The sequence below is a fragment of the Xiphias gladius genome, chromosome 3, assembly GCF_016859285.1.
Source record: "Xiphias gladius isolate SHS-SW01 ecotype Sanya breed wild chromosome 3, ASM1685928v1, whole genome shotgun sequence".
Classification (NCBI taxonomy): Eukaryota; Metazoa; Chordata; class Actinopteri; order Istiophoriformes; family Xiphiidae; genus Xiphias; species Xiphias gladius.
In genome coordinates this window covers 3073562-3091912 of record NC_053402.1, presented here as the reverse complement: position 1 = coordinate 3091912, position 18351 = coordinate 3073562, and the positions used below count along the sequence as shown (strand labels likewise).

The window sequence follows — 18351 nt, the reverse complement described above, 5'->3', positions numbered from 1 at the left end:
GTGTACATCTACAAGAACAAAAAACACTGGTTACACACATCAGGGATGAACAACTTTTTATTCTGTACTTTTGCAGAACTTTTGTACAATACCAACATTTTCAAGACCTGGAAATGATCATTTCTGTAAGTAATCCAACCTTCACAGAGTCACAGAAGAACCCTGCTTTAAGCACAACACAACACAACCAAACAGCAATGTGATCTCTTCACTTCTACTTCAGGAAGTCTGTTGCAATCAACATTTTGGCCATCACATATATTCTGCTAGGAGCTGCTTCTCATATAAAACATTCTATAACATAATAAAAAGAAAGAAAAAGGAATGCCCTGTATTAGTAATCCGATTTGAATCTCAAGCAAACAACCCCTGGCAGTAGGCCTAGGGTTTGACAAAATGCTGACAGCTCAGGCAAACTATTCTTCTCTCCATTAACATGGCTGTAGACAGCTAAAGGCAGACACTGAAGGTCAATGGAAGGCAGAGAGGAGCTGCAACAAGCTGTTGTCATTCATTTGACCCACTTGTCTCACGTTCAAGCTTCTTGAAAAGAGTATGAGAAAAGCTTAAATGAAAAGTTGACTTTTTGGAAAATGCGAGGGGTGCTCTCTAGGATTCGTTTATTCATTTTCTGGCAGAGAGTTGCATGAGAGGATGCCACTGTCATATTTGTCTGTTAAATAAACTTGCACTTGACTACCAAGATGAAGATGCTGACTTGATTTGTGTAACTCAGATTGCTGAAGTATCATTAGCTTCAGCTGAACTGGAATGAGGACTGTAGATTTTCTTCTACCTTTTACAGTTGAGTCAAGCAAGAAAGATCTCTTCACAGCCAGTGTGAGCAGGTGGAATGATTACAGCAACCAATAACACTTTCAATGTACATATGGGCATCGGAGCACTGAATTAACATAGACTTGAAAAATTCAGAACCTATCCTTTACAAGTGTTTTCATCTCTGAAAGCCCTATAAACTCTGCCTCCTTCTTTTCCTAGAGAGCACCCCTCACTGTGTTCAGACTTCAAGCAACGCTGCCTGTCAACAACTCTTTTTGTTTCCTGTGTTGTTGAGCAGTGAAGCTTGGCCAGTGTGTGCATGGACCAAATTAGCTGTCACCTGTGAAAATCTTTCAGATTTCCTCACTGCCTTCTTTACCCTATTTATGCGATTCCTTAACATCAGACCCGATCTGTGTCAAGCCTGACATCTAGTGGTGAAAAGGATGCTTATGAAATTACTGCTATTCCTTTGGGTTTTTCTACTTATTTTCAACAACAAAGTATTTGACATCTAAAAGTGTTAAATGAAATTATGTAAAAAAACATAAGACTTGCTTGGCTGTCATGTGTACCGCTCTATCAATGCAACCAAAGCCTTTGGTCAGGCCCTCAATCAGACAGAGCAGAGCAACTGAGTTACTTGCAGTGTAAACAAATTGTCTTGCCTTCATTAGTTTCCCCAAGCCCAGATGGATCTTGCTAAAGCACAGGATTGTTTTGTTTGTATCTTGACTGATTAATCACAAGAGCCAGAAACCCTAACAACAGAAGGGTTTCCAAATAAACAATACACGCTACACACAGCAAATGAGAAAAACAATGAGAAAACAACATACAGGGTATAAAGGTGGATGTCAATGAAACTGCCATTTCTCTAATGGTTTCTTCTCTGGTAAACAGATTTACTGTTTTCTTCAACAGCACTATCAGAAATGAAAGTTAAGCAGAACCTTCTGTATAATACACAAGAATCATTGTATTTAGTATCGAGAGCCGCTAATTGTTTTATGTGGCCTGGTTGTGGAGGCAGCTGAGGTCCAGTCTGAAAGAGGTGTAGTTTGGTTTCACCCTGGCCAGAGGAGACAAGGCACGAGACTCTCAAGACCTTGACTAATGTTCACTTCCTCCAACTACCTTCCATTACGTAAGGTCCCTCTTTCCTTTCTCCCGTCTTGAATTCAAAGAAAATTTGGCTACTTGGAAGGAGAGACTGCTCTGATGAACACCATCATCATTCACTGCTCCAGCCAACTCAGGCCAAGGTTTATTCATCTTGTCCAAACCTGCCTCCACTTCTCCTTGTAGATACTTACCAGATAGTCTTTCCTTGGGGACAAGAGTATAAAAAACTAAATTTCTGTTTGACTTGTGGATCAAAGTGTAACAGCTTCTTTAGATTGTTACTATATATATATATACCCATTTCTACAGTGTGAATTTAAAGGTTTGAGACATTAAACTAACATTTCACAAGCAATAATGGCCAGTTTATCTCAAAACCCATCAGGTATTTGAGCAGCCATCTTGAGTTTTAGAATCAACAGGACATCAAAATGAGAGCTGGTTAGCTACAAAAGTAGCACAAATACACCAATCCAGGCTGAATTTGCCTGCATTTGACCAGCGGTTGGTGTTGATGGTGACAATAGAGCACAACCATTTCTTCTTTCTCTGCAGCATCCAAACAGCAGAAGCTTGATTCCAAACCTGGACCCTGGACTTACTAAAGCCTTAAACATAGGCATTACGTTCTCTTCTGTTTTTTGTTCCTCCACTGCAAACAAAACAAAAAAGCTCCCCTTGTCTTTAGTTCTTGGCCTGGCTTTGAGTCCAGCACCATCCAGAGAGTCAGGGCTGGGAGCTACCCTGGCTGTCAGGGTCCGTCCCTGAGGAGCTGGTGTCTGAGTCTGATTCTTCATCATTGCGGTCTTCCTCCGCCAGGCTTTTCTCCCGTATTCGCCTGTGAGTGGCACTGAGGCGAGCCAGTAGACCCTGGTAGTCGAAACGACCTCGCTTCTCGCCAAATGGGTCCTGGTTGGAGGAGACAGTAAAACAAAGAAGTGAACCAAGTTTGAGCATGAACAGTAGTGTATGCCAGACAGAAATTGGGCTGTAATGGTGCATGTATTCGTCCTGATGAGTTCACAACAGCAGAGGTATAAAACAAGGCTACTACTGATATTTGTTTATATCACCAAAAGATCTATGTTCATTTTCTGTGTTTTGAACTATCAACGTATAAGTAAGGTCCAGATTAAAACAAAGTTAGTTTGAAAATTTTTGAGACAAACCCTAACTTCAGCTTGTCAGTTACCATCTACTGTCAAGTCAACAAGATGCCAGGCTTCAATAAATGATGATGGGGAACAAGCAACTGTGCAACATTTGACAACTTTACGCTGCTCTGAACAACTAATCTGGTGAAAACTGATGAAAAGTTATTAGAGGATGAACCTCACTGAATCGGTATCAAACCTCAATCCATCTACACCTCTGTGTTTTTGGCCTACAGCCTATTTGTTTACATTTTGGAAAATCTATATCATAAAAAGTCCTGCTGCTTTGGTTCCTAGCAGCTCCTGTTCACACTTTACAAAAAACAGTTACCTGGATTTCTTTGATCCTGAAGAAAAAGGCTGAATCTGACTGAACGTGGACATTTATATTCGATGGATAATGGAGATCACGATATCACTGTAAAGGCTGAGTTAGCAGTGTGGTTGCTGTTCAACATCTATTCAGAACGGGCTATCTGTTCATCCAAATAATGTATTTGTACTCATTATATTACACTACAGGGAGACTGGTACAGTATACAAAATTCTTCAGTTCAGGACATAAATGTTTGGAACATAATATCTTAAATTCCACCTGGAAAGCTATTGCAGTGAGAAAGTGTCTTTCTAGGTAAGTGGATTAAGCCCCTGGATGTATAGATCATATAGAGAGTGATGTCGGTATGACAAATGCAAATAAAAAACAAGAGCCTTAGAAGTATTGTTTGGGAGTGTTATGATCCTCTAACAACTTATAGCGACACTGGACAGAGAGAGGTGGAACAAACAAAAACTTTGTGCAGACATTGTTAAACTAAAGCTGGGTATGTCTGGCTCAACAATAATCAAACAAGTTGCTGTTACACCATTTGCGACCCAAATGTATCTAATACAGGACTTGATCTATCAATCAGTCAAATAAATAAAATAATATATATAAATATTGTCACCTGCATGTTCTGTCCCTGTAGATGCAGTCTCTCTTTGCAGACTCCTTCGTAGAAATCATAGTATTCTAGGAAGGACTTTTCCATCACACTCCTAAAAACATACATGCATACACCAATCACTTGATAAGCAGAAAGAAGAGAAGAGTGAGTGAAGACGAAGTGGAGTAAGAAAGTGTGAAAGACAGAAGAAATGAAAACATGTTAGAGCCAGAAGGAAAAGTAAAGATGAACTGCCCCTTCACTAAGCCCTGCCCCTTTGTTGTTGGTCGCTGCTAGTCCATCAAGCTGTTGGCGCCTACACTGTCACTAACTGCATAAATACTTTCCAAATTTTTGGAAAAACAAAAATTCAAGTAGACAACTCAACTCAACAACAAAAACATATTAAAAAAATAAAGAAAGAAGCTAATGCCTACAGATCACAATGTAAAAGTGAACCACGACATCAACTGGCAATTGAGACAGAAGACTATGGAATTAAGGAGCAACACTGTTCCTGTAAAGTAGGGTAGGTTCACTGTTAAAATCGTTAAAAAGCAAAAGCAGCAGTTGTATACATTCAGTATACCTTCAGTAGCTTGCGTAGCATAGAAATGCTAGTTAATGATTGATTAAGTGTACTTTGCTAATTTTGGCGCCAAAGGTTTTTGCGTCCATCTGATCGGACTTACTTTGATCGCTATCACTGTTACATGTACCCCTGACACAAACCAACTTGAAGATGCAGGAAATCTGAAATGATTGCATGAGAGTCTATGGAGCACAGCCTTATCGTTGTCCGACCCTGGTTGGAGCTGGCCAGTGCTACGCTATGATTGGCCAGTCTGTGTTTGAGGGGCGGGGCTTAGCAAAGGGTAAACTGGACAATTGTGTTGGTCTCACCACAGAGCTTCAGGGCAAGGCACTTTCCCTTCCAGCATGTCACACACAGCCACCCTCATGGTTTCATGGCGGATACACTCGTTGTAGTTCTTACTGTCTCCTGGATGGCGCTCCTGAAACACACATAAAACAGAGCCTTATCTAGTAACTTAAATGAATGTGCATTAAAAAACAAACATGATGATGAATTAAATATAGCTATACATTGCTGCTTTCAGCTCATACACACAGTTAAAGAATTTGGGAAATGACATTATTCAAATTGAGCCATCTCAATTAAATTAAATTTCCTATATTAGTGTAAGCGATGTATTACAAAATTTAAGATATTTCTCAACTCATCGAGGCCCAGGTACTTAAAGACTTACTGTATGTGGCAGCCTCAAGAGTCGACATAGACTAAACTAAGCTGGTGAATTTTGAAAATGCTTAAATGTTAAAATAATGTGCATCAACACTATTTTTTAAGGTCATTTTTGTAAAGGTGTACCTCCTCAAAACAGCTAAATATCTTCTTTTTCCTCCTCAAAATACAAAATTGCAAATCAAAAATCACATATTTACATTTTCCCCACTCTACTTGGTCTTTCCCACTAACTGAACGACCCATAACTTTAGGTGGAGCCATTTTCCCGTTTTGCTTTTGCTTTCACTGTACTCCCCCACTTTGGGGGTGAGTTCCCGAACTTACATTTTGGCACTGTTCAGGGGGTGATACTAAATGAAACTTCCAGGTATTCTCAGGGGAAAAAAATGCAACAGCTGGTTAGCAACATTGCCACTAATAATGCAGCACATGTTTTTAGCTAAACACTGTAAGAAAGCTTGTTGCTAAACACAGGCAAGATTTTCTGATTCAGAATATCCCATGTGTGTGTTTTTCCTGTCTTTTTGTGCATTTGTAAACCTTACGTTGTGTGTATAGTGTTTGGAGGATGCTAGTTTAACTCCCCAGTAGCTTTTGGGTAGCATAGGTATTTTCACGATCATGTTCGGTTTCCAGAAGTGAGCTACTTTTTCACTGAGAAGCGAGCGCATCGTGACCAAATGCTACATCATTATATTTCTTATTTTATAGCTCTGGATCCTGCAGTCTGTTCTCCTTTCTGTGTTGGTTTGACAGCATGGAGCAGAGAGCAAGATTGAGTTAGAGAGAGAGAGCGAGAGCAAGTGAGAGAGAGAGCAAGAGCCAGAGAGAGAAAAGGATTGACAGCTGACCAGTCCTGAAAGAAGTAACTGGCTCTGGAGAGCTGGTCAGTGGAGTGGGAGCTGGTCCAGTGCCTCTATCCTTCACTGAACTTTAACTGTAGGTAGAGCCAACCAGCAAAACGGCTGAAACACAGCAGTATTGTTTTGTTACATCAATTCCTGTACGTACACATTTCAATCATTTAAATGATACTGATGTTTAAGAATGACCAAACAACAACACTCATATTAGTGGCACAACTTCTATTGTTGTCTGTTCTATAACTGCACTTGCCCACGTTTGCCATTCACCTATCTATTCAAATCTTCCGAGTTAGTAAAATACAGTTGAATCATGAGGCAGAACTTTGCACCAAAGCTTTCTTGGTTGTTTAAAGTTCAAGTTATGGGAAGCTCCAAGTTAAAGGTTCTGAAATCACTGAAATGGAGACAGGGATGAAGTAGTTCCACTGATGTTATATACAGTGCATTCAGAAAGTATTCAGACCCCTTCACTTTTTAGCTGGACCGCAGGGCTAGCGGGGCCAGCCCTATAAAAACGAATGTCCGTGACTGAGTGCTGAAGTTACACTATCGGTCGGACGGCTGAGTGTTGGAGTTTCCCCATTGGTCGTTGCCCTTTCAAAATTAATTGGCGCAAACAGTAGCAAATATAGCCAAAATGACAGCACAGCCGTTGTCGTAACCTATGCGTATGGTCATTTTATCAGACGATGTTGCGGTTATAAAATCAGGACTTCAGCAGTGCAGAGCAGCAGCTTGGAAAGGGCTTGGAAGTGTCTGACAACAGAAACAGAAAAATGCTATTGTGAACAGCTTTACTGGGAGTTTAGCTGTATTCAGACCCTTTGCTGCAACACTTGAAATTTAGCTTAGGTGCCTCCCATTTCTCTTGATGAGCTCTGAGATTTTTCTACACCTTGACCATGACACCTTGAGTCCACCGTTGGTAAATTCAAATGATTGGAAATGATTTCGAAAGGCACAAAACTGTCTATATAAAGGTCTCACGGCTGACAATACATATCAAAGCAGAAACCAAGCCATGAGGTCGAAGGAACTGCCTGCAGAGTTCAGAGACAGGATTGCGCCGAGGCAAAGATCTGGGGAAGGCTACGAAAAAAAATTCTGCATTGAAGGTTCCCAAGAGCACAGTGGCCTCCATAATTCTTCAATGGAAGAAGTTTGGAACAACCAGGACTCTTCCTAGAGCTGGCTGCCTGGCCAAACTGAGCAATTGGGGGAGAGGGGCCTGGGTAAGAGAGGTGACCAAGAACCTGATAGTAACTTTGACCAAGCTCCAGAGATCCTGTATGGAGATGGGAGAAACTCCCAGAAGGACAACCATCATTGCAGCACTCCACCAATCTGGGCTTTACGGCAGAGTGGCTGGACGGATGCCTCTCCTCAGTGAAAGACACATGAAAGCCCGCTTGGAGTTCGCAAATAATCACCTAAACGACTCTCAGATTGTAAGAAACAAGATTCTCTGATCTGATGACACAAACATTGAACTGTTTGGCCTCAATTCTAAGCATCATGTCTGGAGGAAACCAGGCATAGCTCATCACCTGCAAAATACCATCACAATGGTGAAGCATGGTGGTGACCACATCATGCTCTGGGGATGTTTTTCAGTGGCCGGGGCAGAGAGACTGGTCAGGTTTGAAGGAAAGCTGAACGGAGCAATGTACAGAGATATCCTAAATGAAAACCTGGTCTGGAATGCTCAGGACCTCAGACTGGGCAGAAGGTTCACATTCCAACAAGACCATGACCTTAAGCACACTGTCCAGACAGTGCAGGAGTGCCTTAGGGGCAACTCAGTAAATGTCCTTGAGTGCCCCAGCCAGAGCCCTGACGTGAACCCAATGGAACATCTCTGGAGAGACCTGAAAATGGCTGAAAAACCGATGGTCCCCATCCAACCTAAAAGAGCTTGAGAGGATCTGCTGAGAGTAATGGCAGAAAATCCCCAAATGCGGGTGTGCAAAGCTTATTGCAACATACCCAGGAAGACTCGAGGATGTAATCGCTTCCAAAGTTGCTCCAACTAAGTATTGAGTAAAGGGTCTGAATACTTAGGTTAATGTGATATTTCAGTTTTTCCTTTTCAATAAATTTGCAAAAAAAATCTAAAATTTTGTTTTCACCCCGTCATTATGGGGTACTGAGTGTAGACTGATGAGGGGAAGATGAATTTAAATGATTTTAACTTAAGGCTGATACATACAATGTGAAAAAATTAAACAGAATTTTTACTGATTTTATCATTAGTTTCTAAAAAAAGATGTGCTACTACTGTTCTGTAATAGTGATAATCTTGTTCTTAAAAGCACCTCTTTCTATATGTAAAACTCAAGCTGAGGCATACACTGAGCCTTCTCAGCTTTTCACATTTAGAGAGAAGTGTCTTGAGACACAAACACACATACAACTGCACACACACACGGACAGAGTACCTGTTCAAAGCCAGGTTCATTGTGATAGGGGTTCTCCGTCATTAGAGACTGGATAGAGATGAGGACAGATGAGATACTCTGGGCCGGACTCCATGCTGGGCCTGTCCATGTTCTACGCACACATATGCAGACACATGCAAGACACACATGCGTGCTCACACACGCACACGCACACACACACACGCATGCGCACACACACACGCACACACATTACAGCACCATATAGTGTTTTATATATTTTGAAGACAGAAACACACGAAACACGTGTGTATTTTCTAACACACTACTTGTTTCTTATCACGACTGGCCATCCTTAATGGATTCCTGGTGAGACAAATACAAATTATGAAAGGAATGAACCCTGACTCACCCCAGGATGCTGAGGCAAACCTTGCCATTACGGTAGAAGTTGGGGTTGAAGCGTACAGTGTTGTGTCCCGTGGTGATGAGTTTGACCCGGGGTGGGTGGATGGGGTAGTCGGGGGGGCAGCGGAACAGGAAGAGAAAGAAGCCGCCCTCATATGGTGTGTCAAATGGCCCTGTTATCAGGGCATGGATCTTGAGAGAATGAAAGAAAGAAAAAAAGAAAAAAGTTATGTCAGAATGTAGAGAACCTGAATTAATGGACAAAAGGTTTGAAGGATGTTGGGGGAAGAAAAGGGTGGGATGAATAAGAGAGATCATAAGAACTGTACATAGGTAGAGAGTTGATGCTAGGGATGAAGAGATCATGGAGCAGAAAATCTGACCTAGAAAACAATTAATTACATCCACATTAGACCCCACTGAGAAGAACAAATGTACAAATGAGAACATTAAGTTTCAGTGATTCCTTGACTTAAACATTTATGGAGTTTGCTCTGTTGTCATGGAGATGGCCCAGTTTTGTGACCTGAGTATGACAGCTGACCCATGTCCATGACAACTGGGCAAACTCCATCTGCCGACAAAAACAGTGAGATGTTGTTAAATGTACTGGAAAAGCTACACGTTTGATTTAGATGAAAAGATTGTTGCTGCTTATTTAGATGCAGGAAAAACTAAATGTTCATATTGCAAAGACAGTGTATGTTTTTTGTCAGGCAGCTAGATCAAAGCCACAATCAGATGTTTATATGCTTGAAATGCAAAATATGCAGGTAAAATGGAATACTCCACATATCTTTGATTGATTTTGCTTTCTCTGTGAATATATTCAAAAACGCTTGGGTTTAGATCCAGTTATTTACAACTTGGGTCTTAGTTGTGTAACTTCGGACATAATTTCTATCAGTTATGATAACACTGTACTCACCAGGGTAATGCCATGTCAAATCAACGTGTTTCAGAAAATTTTTCCGACTGACCGATGTGGATTTACTTCATACTTTGTGTAAATAATGTCATTTTACCCACAACTAGTGTGCAAAATTTTCAGCTTGTATATTCTTTAGTTTCTGAGATCTGGAGGCTTCGAAAAAAGGGGTCATGGTCACAATAAGTGGTGCTAAAAAATAGAAAAGTTCCATAAGTCATTACTTTTGATCTATTCATGCTACATGCTTGAAAATTTCAGGGATTATTCTACACTAGTAGATGAATTCAACTTCTAAAATGGTTGGCCTACAGTTGCATAGTTGCGAAGTAATGGCATGCTGAAAATTATATTAAAAAAAATATTTTTTGCTTTGGAGCCCACTATATCTTCACACTGAATGACGTCAGATCTTTTAAATTTTTATAAATAATACTCAGCAATTAACTTGGTGGGTCATTCCATGTCAAATCCACAAAAGCCTCCCAACTGACCATCTTGGATTTGTAGTACTAGTACTACTTTCTTAGGAACTAGGTGCATGTCTGAAAGAAATCAAATTTTATTTTTTTGATTTGTGAGGCATTAAAAATAAAAGTGATTTCACACCTATATTTCAGGTACATATTGCCCATGTATGACAAAGTCTACCCTAAAAACAAATCATACCACTGGAGCAAGCATGTTTTAATTAGGACATGCACAAAATATGAATCTGGTACCTTGAACCAAACTATATTTATTAAGGTATCAAATGCACCATGTTTAACTACCAACAGACATTCTGGAAAAAACAATTCTACAATTTAACTAAGGCATTGTCAGGAAATTAAAAGCTTTGAAGAAAAACAGTGTCTACTTTAGGAGACTGATTGCAATGATGTCCTTTTCCAAATCTGGTGGAAGTGTATACTGCATGCCAGTTAGTGTAAATGGGGCATCAATGATCTTCAGGATATGTACAAGAGGGAACCAACAGATTTCCTCTCTCCTGGGAAAACTGCAAGTCTTAGAGGGACAATGAGGATGCATAAACGTTACATATACATCTTGTTCCTCCTCTGATGTTGCAAAAATGTTGCCTATCCACCACTTTTGGTCATACAGCATATTTCCTAGGAACTGTATTTGAAAAACAGACTTCTGATGTCACAGTAGTTTGTTCCATCACTTGTGGACGATTTCCACTCAAATCCACAATGAAACTAGGGCCACCTGACACCTTACTGTCCTGCAGACGGTTTGGCATGATTGGGACAAATGAGTGGGTCCTTCTTGTTCATATGCTGTAGTAAAACATGGTTTGTTTGATACCTTAATAAATATAGTTTGGTTCAAGGTACCAACTTCATATTTTGTGCACTTACAAATTCTCCTACCAGTTCCACGGTTGTTTTTAGGTTAGACTTTGTCATACATGGGCAATATGCACTTTAAATATGGGTGTGAAATCTTTTTTTTCCCTTTTTTAATGCCTCATGAATCAGAAATTTTGATTTCTTTCAGATATGCACTTAGTTCCTAAGAAAGTAGTACTAGTACTACAAATCCAAGATGGTCAGTTGGGAGGCCTTTGTGGATTTGACATGGAATGACCCACCAAGTTAATTGCTGAGATCTGTGAATACAGCAATATTACTACAACAAACTCAGATGGGACCCGTCTATTTTTAAGGATGGAACCATGATTCCAGATCCCAAAACTTAGTTACTTGGCGAGTACAGTGCTATTTTTATTCAATTCAATTCAAAAACGATGACCAGAACTACAAACATAGGACCAAAGGTGTAATTAACTGGAATTATCCATTAGTTAGGTTAACATTAGGATACCGCAAGTCCAACAAACACTGTCAGTGTAACTTTAGGACAAGCAACACCAAATCAGCATAAATATCATTTGGCTGTAATTGTTCAGCCGCAGTCTGGAGCCCCAACCAAATAAATCAGAAAAGAGCAAAGCACTGTTCAAGGTGATCATACACCCCATTTACACCAAGTCATTTCATGCAAATGCATCCAAACAACATTCAAGTTTGAATGAGATTTAGTTGTTCAAAGCACCTACCATGGTGGTTTGAACAAACAGGCATTCTAGCCAGGTGGTGAAAAGGTGTAAATGTATCCATCTCTCCAAGGTGCATATGTAATCTTAACGCCCCACATAGTTTAAGTATGGCAGTAGGTGCTCTGTGGAAGTAGCCTCTACAGGATCTGGCCCCTGTGAACTTACACTGAAGTTACACTGAAATTAGCTGTTGTTCTCCCTGTCTCCCTGAACAACAGGTAGAAAGCAGCTCCAGCAATTTCGACCTAGAGACGGATGACAAATTAAAGGAAAAACCAACAGAAAGAGTCGTATTTAGGTGTTGGGCAACCATCTGTCGCAAGATCAGCTTCAGTGCACCTTAGTATTGATTCTACAAGTCTCTGGAAATCTGCTGGAGGGATGGAACACCATTCTTCGAAAAGATATTCCCTGATTTGGTTTTTTTGATGGTGGTGAAGCGCGCTGTCTAACACGTTCATCCAAAATCTCCCATAGATGTTCAATTGGGTTGAGATCTGGTGACTGTGAAGGCATTTTTATACTCATCAAACCATTCAGTGACCCCTTGTGCCCTGTGTGGAGGCACCTGCATTTGCTATGTTTCTCTACTCATTTATTCAGGTTTTTCTTTAATTTGTCACCCGTCTGTATACGACCATACAGAAGTTGCACCGAGCTGTTGTAACACTTATCTGATTAGTTCATTTGGATTTGGATTTGATCATACTATTTGAAATGACAAACAGGGTTGTAGTAGGAATGCTTTGTCAGACAAGACCTGGCATTTTACCTTGGTCATGTCTTGAGGATCAGGGACAACAAACATCCCTGGTGGAGGTTCCTTGTAGATGGACATGATATCCCTGCAGAGAAAGACAGATGAAGTTCCAGAAAGGGCAAAGTGATTGTAGAGATTGAGAGAATCTTACGTAGAGATCTTACAAAGATATCTGTCACTGAAACTTCTGCTACTACATTTGCAAATACTTTTCCACAAACAACCTTGCTGTCAACAATTTTCATAGGGACTAGGTCTTTGGTAGAAAGTAGTCCCAAGTAGTTCAAACTGTCCACAGGATTATCCTAAGTAACTGTGACACTGCTTGTGAATACCTGACTAGATACCACAAGGGGTAAGTGAAACATGTCTTTTTTTGAACAGTGAACTGAACCTTTGATACATTTTTAGTCCTGTTTGATTAGGCAACGTGAAACATGCAACATGATAAATGTTAAAGGACAATAATGAAAATGTTTTTTCCATTTAAGTGTAAATCAATACAAACTATAGCAGTGTTCCTAATGTCATCCTAACGTGGCCTGTGTAGTATTGTCTAAATTTAATTAAATGCTTAAGTATTTACCATCACTTGTAAAGTCCCTAAAGGTTTCCAGTGATGACAGAAACATCATGTAAAAGCTTTCACTTTCGATTGTACTCACCTAATTGAGATTCTAAGCATTTGCTCACCTGAAAAGGCAAAATTATTTTTTCAAAACCGTTTTGCCACGTTGGATTGTTTTTATTACCTCTTTATCCTCAGGATGCACTGCTGGGAAGCCTTCTCGTTGTCCCAGTCCGTACTGAGGGTCGGGTCCCAGGAAGTGGCGTGGATTTGAGACAGGAGGCCCGCTCCTGCCACGCCGGCCACCCCTAGCCCTATACCGGGGAGAGGCGAGGAGGCGTGTACGGTTGGAGACACGGCTACGACTGGTGGCGAGGTGCCGGGGGTGAATGTGTTCCCAAAACCGATGGGTGTAGCAGTGACAGCGGACATAGGGGCCACCACAGCGGTTAAGCCACTCTGCGCGGCCGCAGCAGGAGGAGGAGAGGCCGGGTTGGAGCCGGAGTGAACACCGGTGGCTGCCGCGTTCCCCCCCTGGAGAGAATTGGCCAAAGTCGGCTGCAACGAAGCTCCGCTGCCCTGACCGGTAACGCCTAAGCCGAGGGCGCCGCCGCTGGACTCTTCTCCAAAGCTGTCCGCCATGGCTCGGAAGCTAGCAAGCTAGAGCAAAACCGTTGGTGTTGACTAATTTATAATGCTAATTGTTAACTTCCGTAAGATGTATTGACAATCGAGTGCGAAGTTACCTCTGTTTGTTTTGTTGTCCAATGGGATCAGAGAGCAGTCGAACGGGGTACAGGCGAACACAGACGCGAGGCCAGAAAACAAGGCATTTCTTCCCACGACATGGTGGCTTTATCGTTAGCTTAACTGTGTTTTTCCCCAGGCCTCCAAAAAGTAAGATGTCGTCAGCAAAATTACCTGATCTAACTTGCTTCGGCTTATGAACCAATTCACCACCCGGTTGTTATCGGATTAAAGGAACATCATGTCAAAAGATTGTGTTTTTACAGATCACATCTCCACCAGCCCATTATCATAACGCAACTTCAGGATCTGATTTCTCACCAATCAAGCTACTCTCAAATGATAACACACGGGACATCCGGTGGGAACTTTCAAAGTAAAATTCAGATTAGACTGGGTGTTTCAATAAGTATTACTGAAAATGCTACGGTGGAAATTAAATAAAGTATTTAATTATTAAATCAAAGTATATAATGAAAAATTTGTGATTGAATATAGGTCAACTTAAGTTCTTTTCATAACAAGTCCAAGCCCAATGTTAGCTCCCAGTACTGTTGTGAATTTAAAGGATTTACAAAAGATACCTGACTAGTGTGTATGGAGCCCCCAAACTAACAAAATGTCTTAAGAGTTTATCAGAAAAGTCAAAAAATAAAATTGAAAAAAATCAACAAATAGTTCTAAGAATTAAATAATTAAAATGAAAAATATAGAATATAAAATATACATATAGATTATAATTCTCCTATTCTTCTGTAATCTCCAATCCTCTAGATTGGAGATTACAGGTTACAGGAGGTTACACTGGTCTACTCTGTTCTGAGGAACTGAGACCGGACCCAAGACCAGAGTCAGCCTGTTTCAAATTCTCCTCAATCCAATTGGGCCGGGTAGGGTCTCGTTTTACTGCAGTGGGTTTCAGGTCCAGTGGTGACTGTATGTTATATCAGTTCTGATCACTTGGTAAATCACTATCACCACAGGAGGTAAGTGTGTTTGAGGTGAGAGGGAGAATGATAATCGTGGACTTCACAGCTCACCGAAGATTATCCTAATGCGGGAACTGATGATGAGCTTATTGCAGGAAAATCAGTAGCCTACGAGATTTCTGCTATTAAATGACTGTTTTGGAATTTGATTCACAGATACAAAATAGGTTAGAACATTGTCAGTTGTGTATATATCGCCCAGTTGAGTACAGAATGTTTTATTTTTGGTGCAGGAGTTGGAAAGGACTTTCAATGAGGACTTTCAGTTATTTATTTCAATTTGTTTTTGAAGCATATTTTTTTCCCATTTGTTCTTAGGACATTATTAATATTATATTGTTGCTCTTTTGCACTGTGGCTGCTAAATGATCAAATTGATAGCACACCATGCTGACACCAGTGCTGGCATTTACTTTCTGTTAGGGTCTGTTTGGATTGACCACATTTTGTGGTTCTATGGCTGTTCTTGGTGCTAAATCATAACTTTGTATCTAAAAGGAATTTCATCACAAGGTCGCCACAGCTATGAGTTCAGCAGCTCAACTTTAGCATTCCGACCTTGCACCTGTCATACATCGTCAGTAGCCGACAAGACCCCCTCCGTTCTTGAGCTAAAACGTCACTGTCCAATATAATAGAGAACATAAGCACATAAATACGACATATTTGTGAAAAATCTCTAATTCATAACCTTAACCATAAAGGGACTTATCAGTACCTTTACATTTACCTTGTCGCGTTAGCTTCATAAAACATAGGACATAAAGAAAATGCCCCTGCGTATTTAGCAAAATTAAGTAATGCTCAAAAGGATGCAGAGAACACCTGACTTTTGACATTTTCCAAAACAAAAAATTTCTAATTTGAACAGTTGCAGTGGGTTTTCACACCACTTTTTCCCGCCAACATTTTCTTGTAAATTTACTTAATAACAAAGTCTTTCAGTCTTTGAAGCAATCTGATTTGTCTTTGAGGCCTATCATTGCAGGTTGTGGGACTCACAGGTGCTGGCCCCTCACTAGGAGTTTCTGTTGTAGTGTCCTTCATAATCTTAGTCTCAGGTATCTTTGATGTTTTTCCAGCTGTTTTTCCAGAGTGTAGTTCTGTGTCCGGGTTGTTATTTCTTAACAATTGTTGTGTTCCTTCTCTTCATTATGTAACAAGGTCATTGTTGGACTAACAATATTTACTCCCAGTCTCAACCATCTTGTCTGCTGTTGTAATTTTTATTTAAAAAAGTATTTGTTAAAGCAAAGCATGTGTTGATGTAAGATCACGCGCATATTCATGTTCCTATGGACACACTATGTGTTAAATAATAACACATGTATAAAACAATTCAACACTGTGACCCTCCCTCCCTCCATTGGTTTCTCTTGTCTGTGTTATAGCCATGTACTTGTACTTTCATACTGTCTTTCTGGAGCGTTTGACTGTCATGGGAAATCTATAATAAAATCTAAATGGAAAAACAAAAACAAAAAAGAAAAGCAATTGTTGTGCTCCTGGAGTACGTGACTACTGTTGGGGATTTGACAATCCACTCTATTCCCCTCCTTGTTGATCACTTTGTGCAGTGTGCCAAAGGGTTGTTGAGAATTTAGCCACCCTATCCTGTTTCAGTAAGATCTGATCTCCCACAGTCACATCTGAGTGGTTTGCTCTCTTTTTGTTGCCTGTGTAAATCTTTCCTGACTATCATTACTATGTCTGTGGCGGTTGATTGCATATTCATAGTACTTAGTAATCTACTACTACCAGTATAGATGTTCAGTTGGCAGTGGGCCAAGTAAATTAGTGGGACCCATACCAAAACAGACCTGTAGCCAACAATTATCTCTACATCAAATCCGGACCCACCCAGCCCTGTCTTGTCAATATAAGTTCCCCAACCCGACCCGTAAGTAAACACATGGGCTACACAGTGTGAGAGAAAATCACCTCACTCTCATGATTAAATTACTCTGTTAATGTTCTCTGTTCCATATGATGAGCACACCTGCTACCCCTTTGCTATATGACTTTGTATAAATCATTTACTAGTTCAAGAGGAGAATTAAATCAGTTGTATGAAGAGAATGCATTAGGAAAACCACCTAGTTGTAGCTGTAAAACTAGGTGTAAAAGTTATTGTATGGTCTTCCTTGGAGATTTCAACCGAGTGTGGCCTGAGAAAGTTGTGAAAAGCATATTCTCATGGGAAACATCAAAAGCACTCCTAAATTTCAAGGTAACATCTTATCTTTGGAAAATGTGCCCTGTGACATCTGGAATTCCAGAACTTGTAACAATTCCCTACCCAAAGTATGAGAACTTGGAGCAGATCTTGTTAGATGAGCATATTCATTTTCTTTCTCCTGTTGAAGCATCAATTAACACAGACTTTGTGAAAACCACAGAGCACTTGGTTAAAGAATTTTCTTTTTTCCCCACAACAACTCAATTTAAAACTCATTCAAATTTTTTTAAGCTGGGCTTACATGATGGCTGGTCTGAGGCCACTGCCGCTGGCCCATGCAGATGTGTTCTCAGCTCCCACTTGTTGTGGATGTAAAAAGAAGTGACACAAAGACAATCAATTTTGCAGTAACCATTTGTTCACATACCCACTCAACTGCATTCTCACTTCTGGAATGATAATGAATTGAGTGGTGAAAATTTGTGTTATAGGCATTAGCATTACAAAAAAAAATCATGGCTACCAATTGGGCTTGATAAAATTATGCTGGTTTATTTGTTTTAGAAACTGCTCCTTTATTTTCATTTGTTTTCTGTTTTTATTTATTTTTTTGTTCTAATGTTTATTTTGACCCTGTTAGCTCATTTACAGCCCATTTGTCTGTTAAAACAAACCAAGATAATAACTGGACTACATATCTTGTGTTAGTGATGTGGGGATGAAAGTGATTCAAACATGTGAATATGCTGGCCAAGATTAATATTTTTGCAGCGAATTAGTAGCTTTGGTTCTATACGAATACCTGCAGCTGTTGCTGCTCTCAACCTATGGTGGATCTTAGTTTATCTGTAAATTACTGTTCATGTTTAACTAGGCCAACAGTTTCCTCCCCTTTGCCAGGCCTTTACTGCAGCTGCCTTTAGTTGTTGCTTGTTTGTGGGTCTTTCTGACCTCAGTTTTGACTTCAGTAAATGAAAAGCATGCTCATTCGGGTAGTGGTCAGGGGGACTGACTAGACCACTGAAGAATATTCCATTTCTTTGCTTTTGGATGCTCTTGGGTTGCTTTTGCAGTATGTTTTGGGTCATTATCCATCAGTACTGTGAAGCACCTTCCTATCAGTATTGCAGCATTTGGCAAAATGTATCTAATCAGAATTCATCCTGCTTCTATCAGCAGTCACA

The 18351-nt window shown here is 40.3% G+C and overlaps 1 protein-coding gene across 1 annotated transcript; it reads right to left on the bottom strand.

Moving 5' to 3' along the window:
* Positions 1 to 46: 46 nt before the first annotated feature.
* Positions 47 to 14423, bottom strand: ube2z (ubiquitin-conjugating enzyme E2Z). Its single transcript, XM_040121244.1, has 8 exons — positions 13999 to 14423; positions 13437 to 13912; positions 12697 to 12769; positions 8933 to 9120; positions 8563 to 8674; positions 4892 to 5004; positions 4010 to 4100; positions 47 to 2814 (listed from the first exon to the last, which is right to left on the bottom strand). Exons 2-8 carry the CDS (start codon positions 13892 to 13894, stop codon positions 2632 to 2634), a joined length of 1218 nt encoding a protein of 405 aa, XP_039977178.1. The 5' UTR covers positions 13895 to 13912; positions 13999 to 14423; the 3' UTR covers positions 47 to 2631.
* Between the last annotated feature and the right edge of the window lie 3928 nt (positions 14424 to 18351).

Coding starts and splice junctions, on each gene's coding strand:
- ube2z (XM_040121244.1), bottom strand. CDS start 13,894: ATGGCGGACAGCTTTGGAGAAGAGTCCAGCGGCGGCGCCCTCGGCTTA. Junction 9,121..12,696: donor ATCCTCAAGACATGACCAAG/GTAAAATGCCAG, acceptor CATTCTCTCAAG/ATCCATGCCCTGATAACAGG. Junction 8,675..8,932: donor GTTTGCCTCAGCATCCTGGG/GTGAGTCAGGGT, acceptor ATGTGTGCGTAG/AACATGGACAGGCCCAGCAT.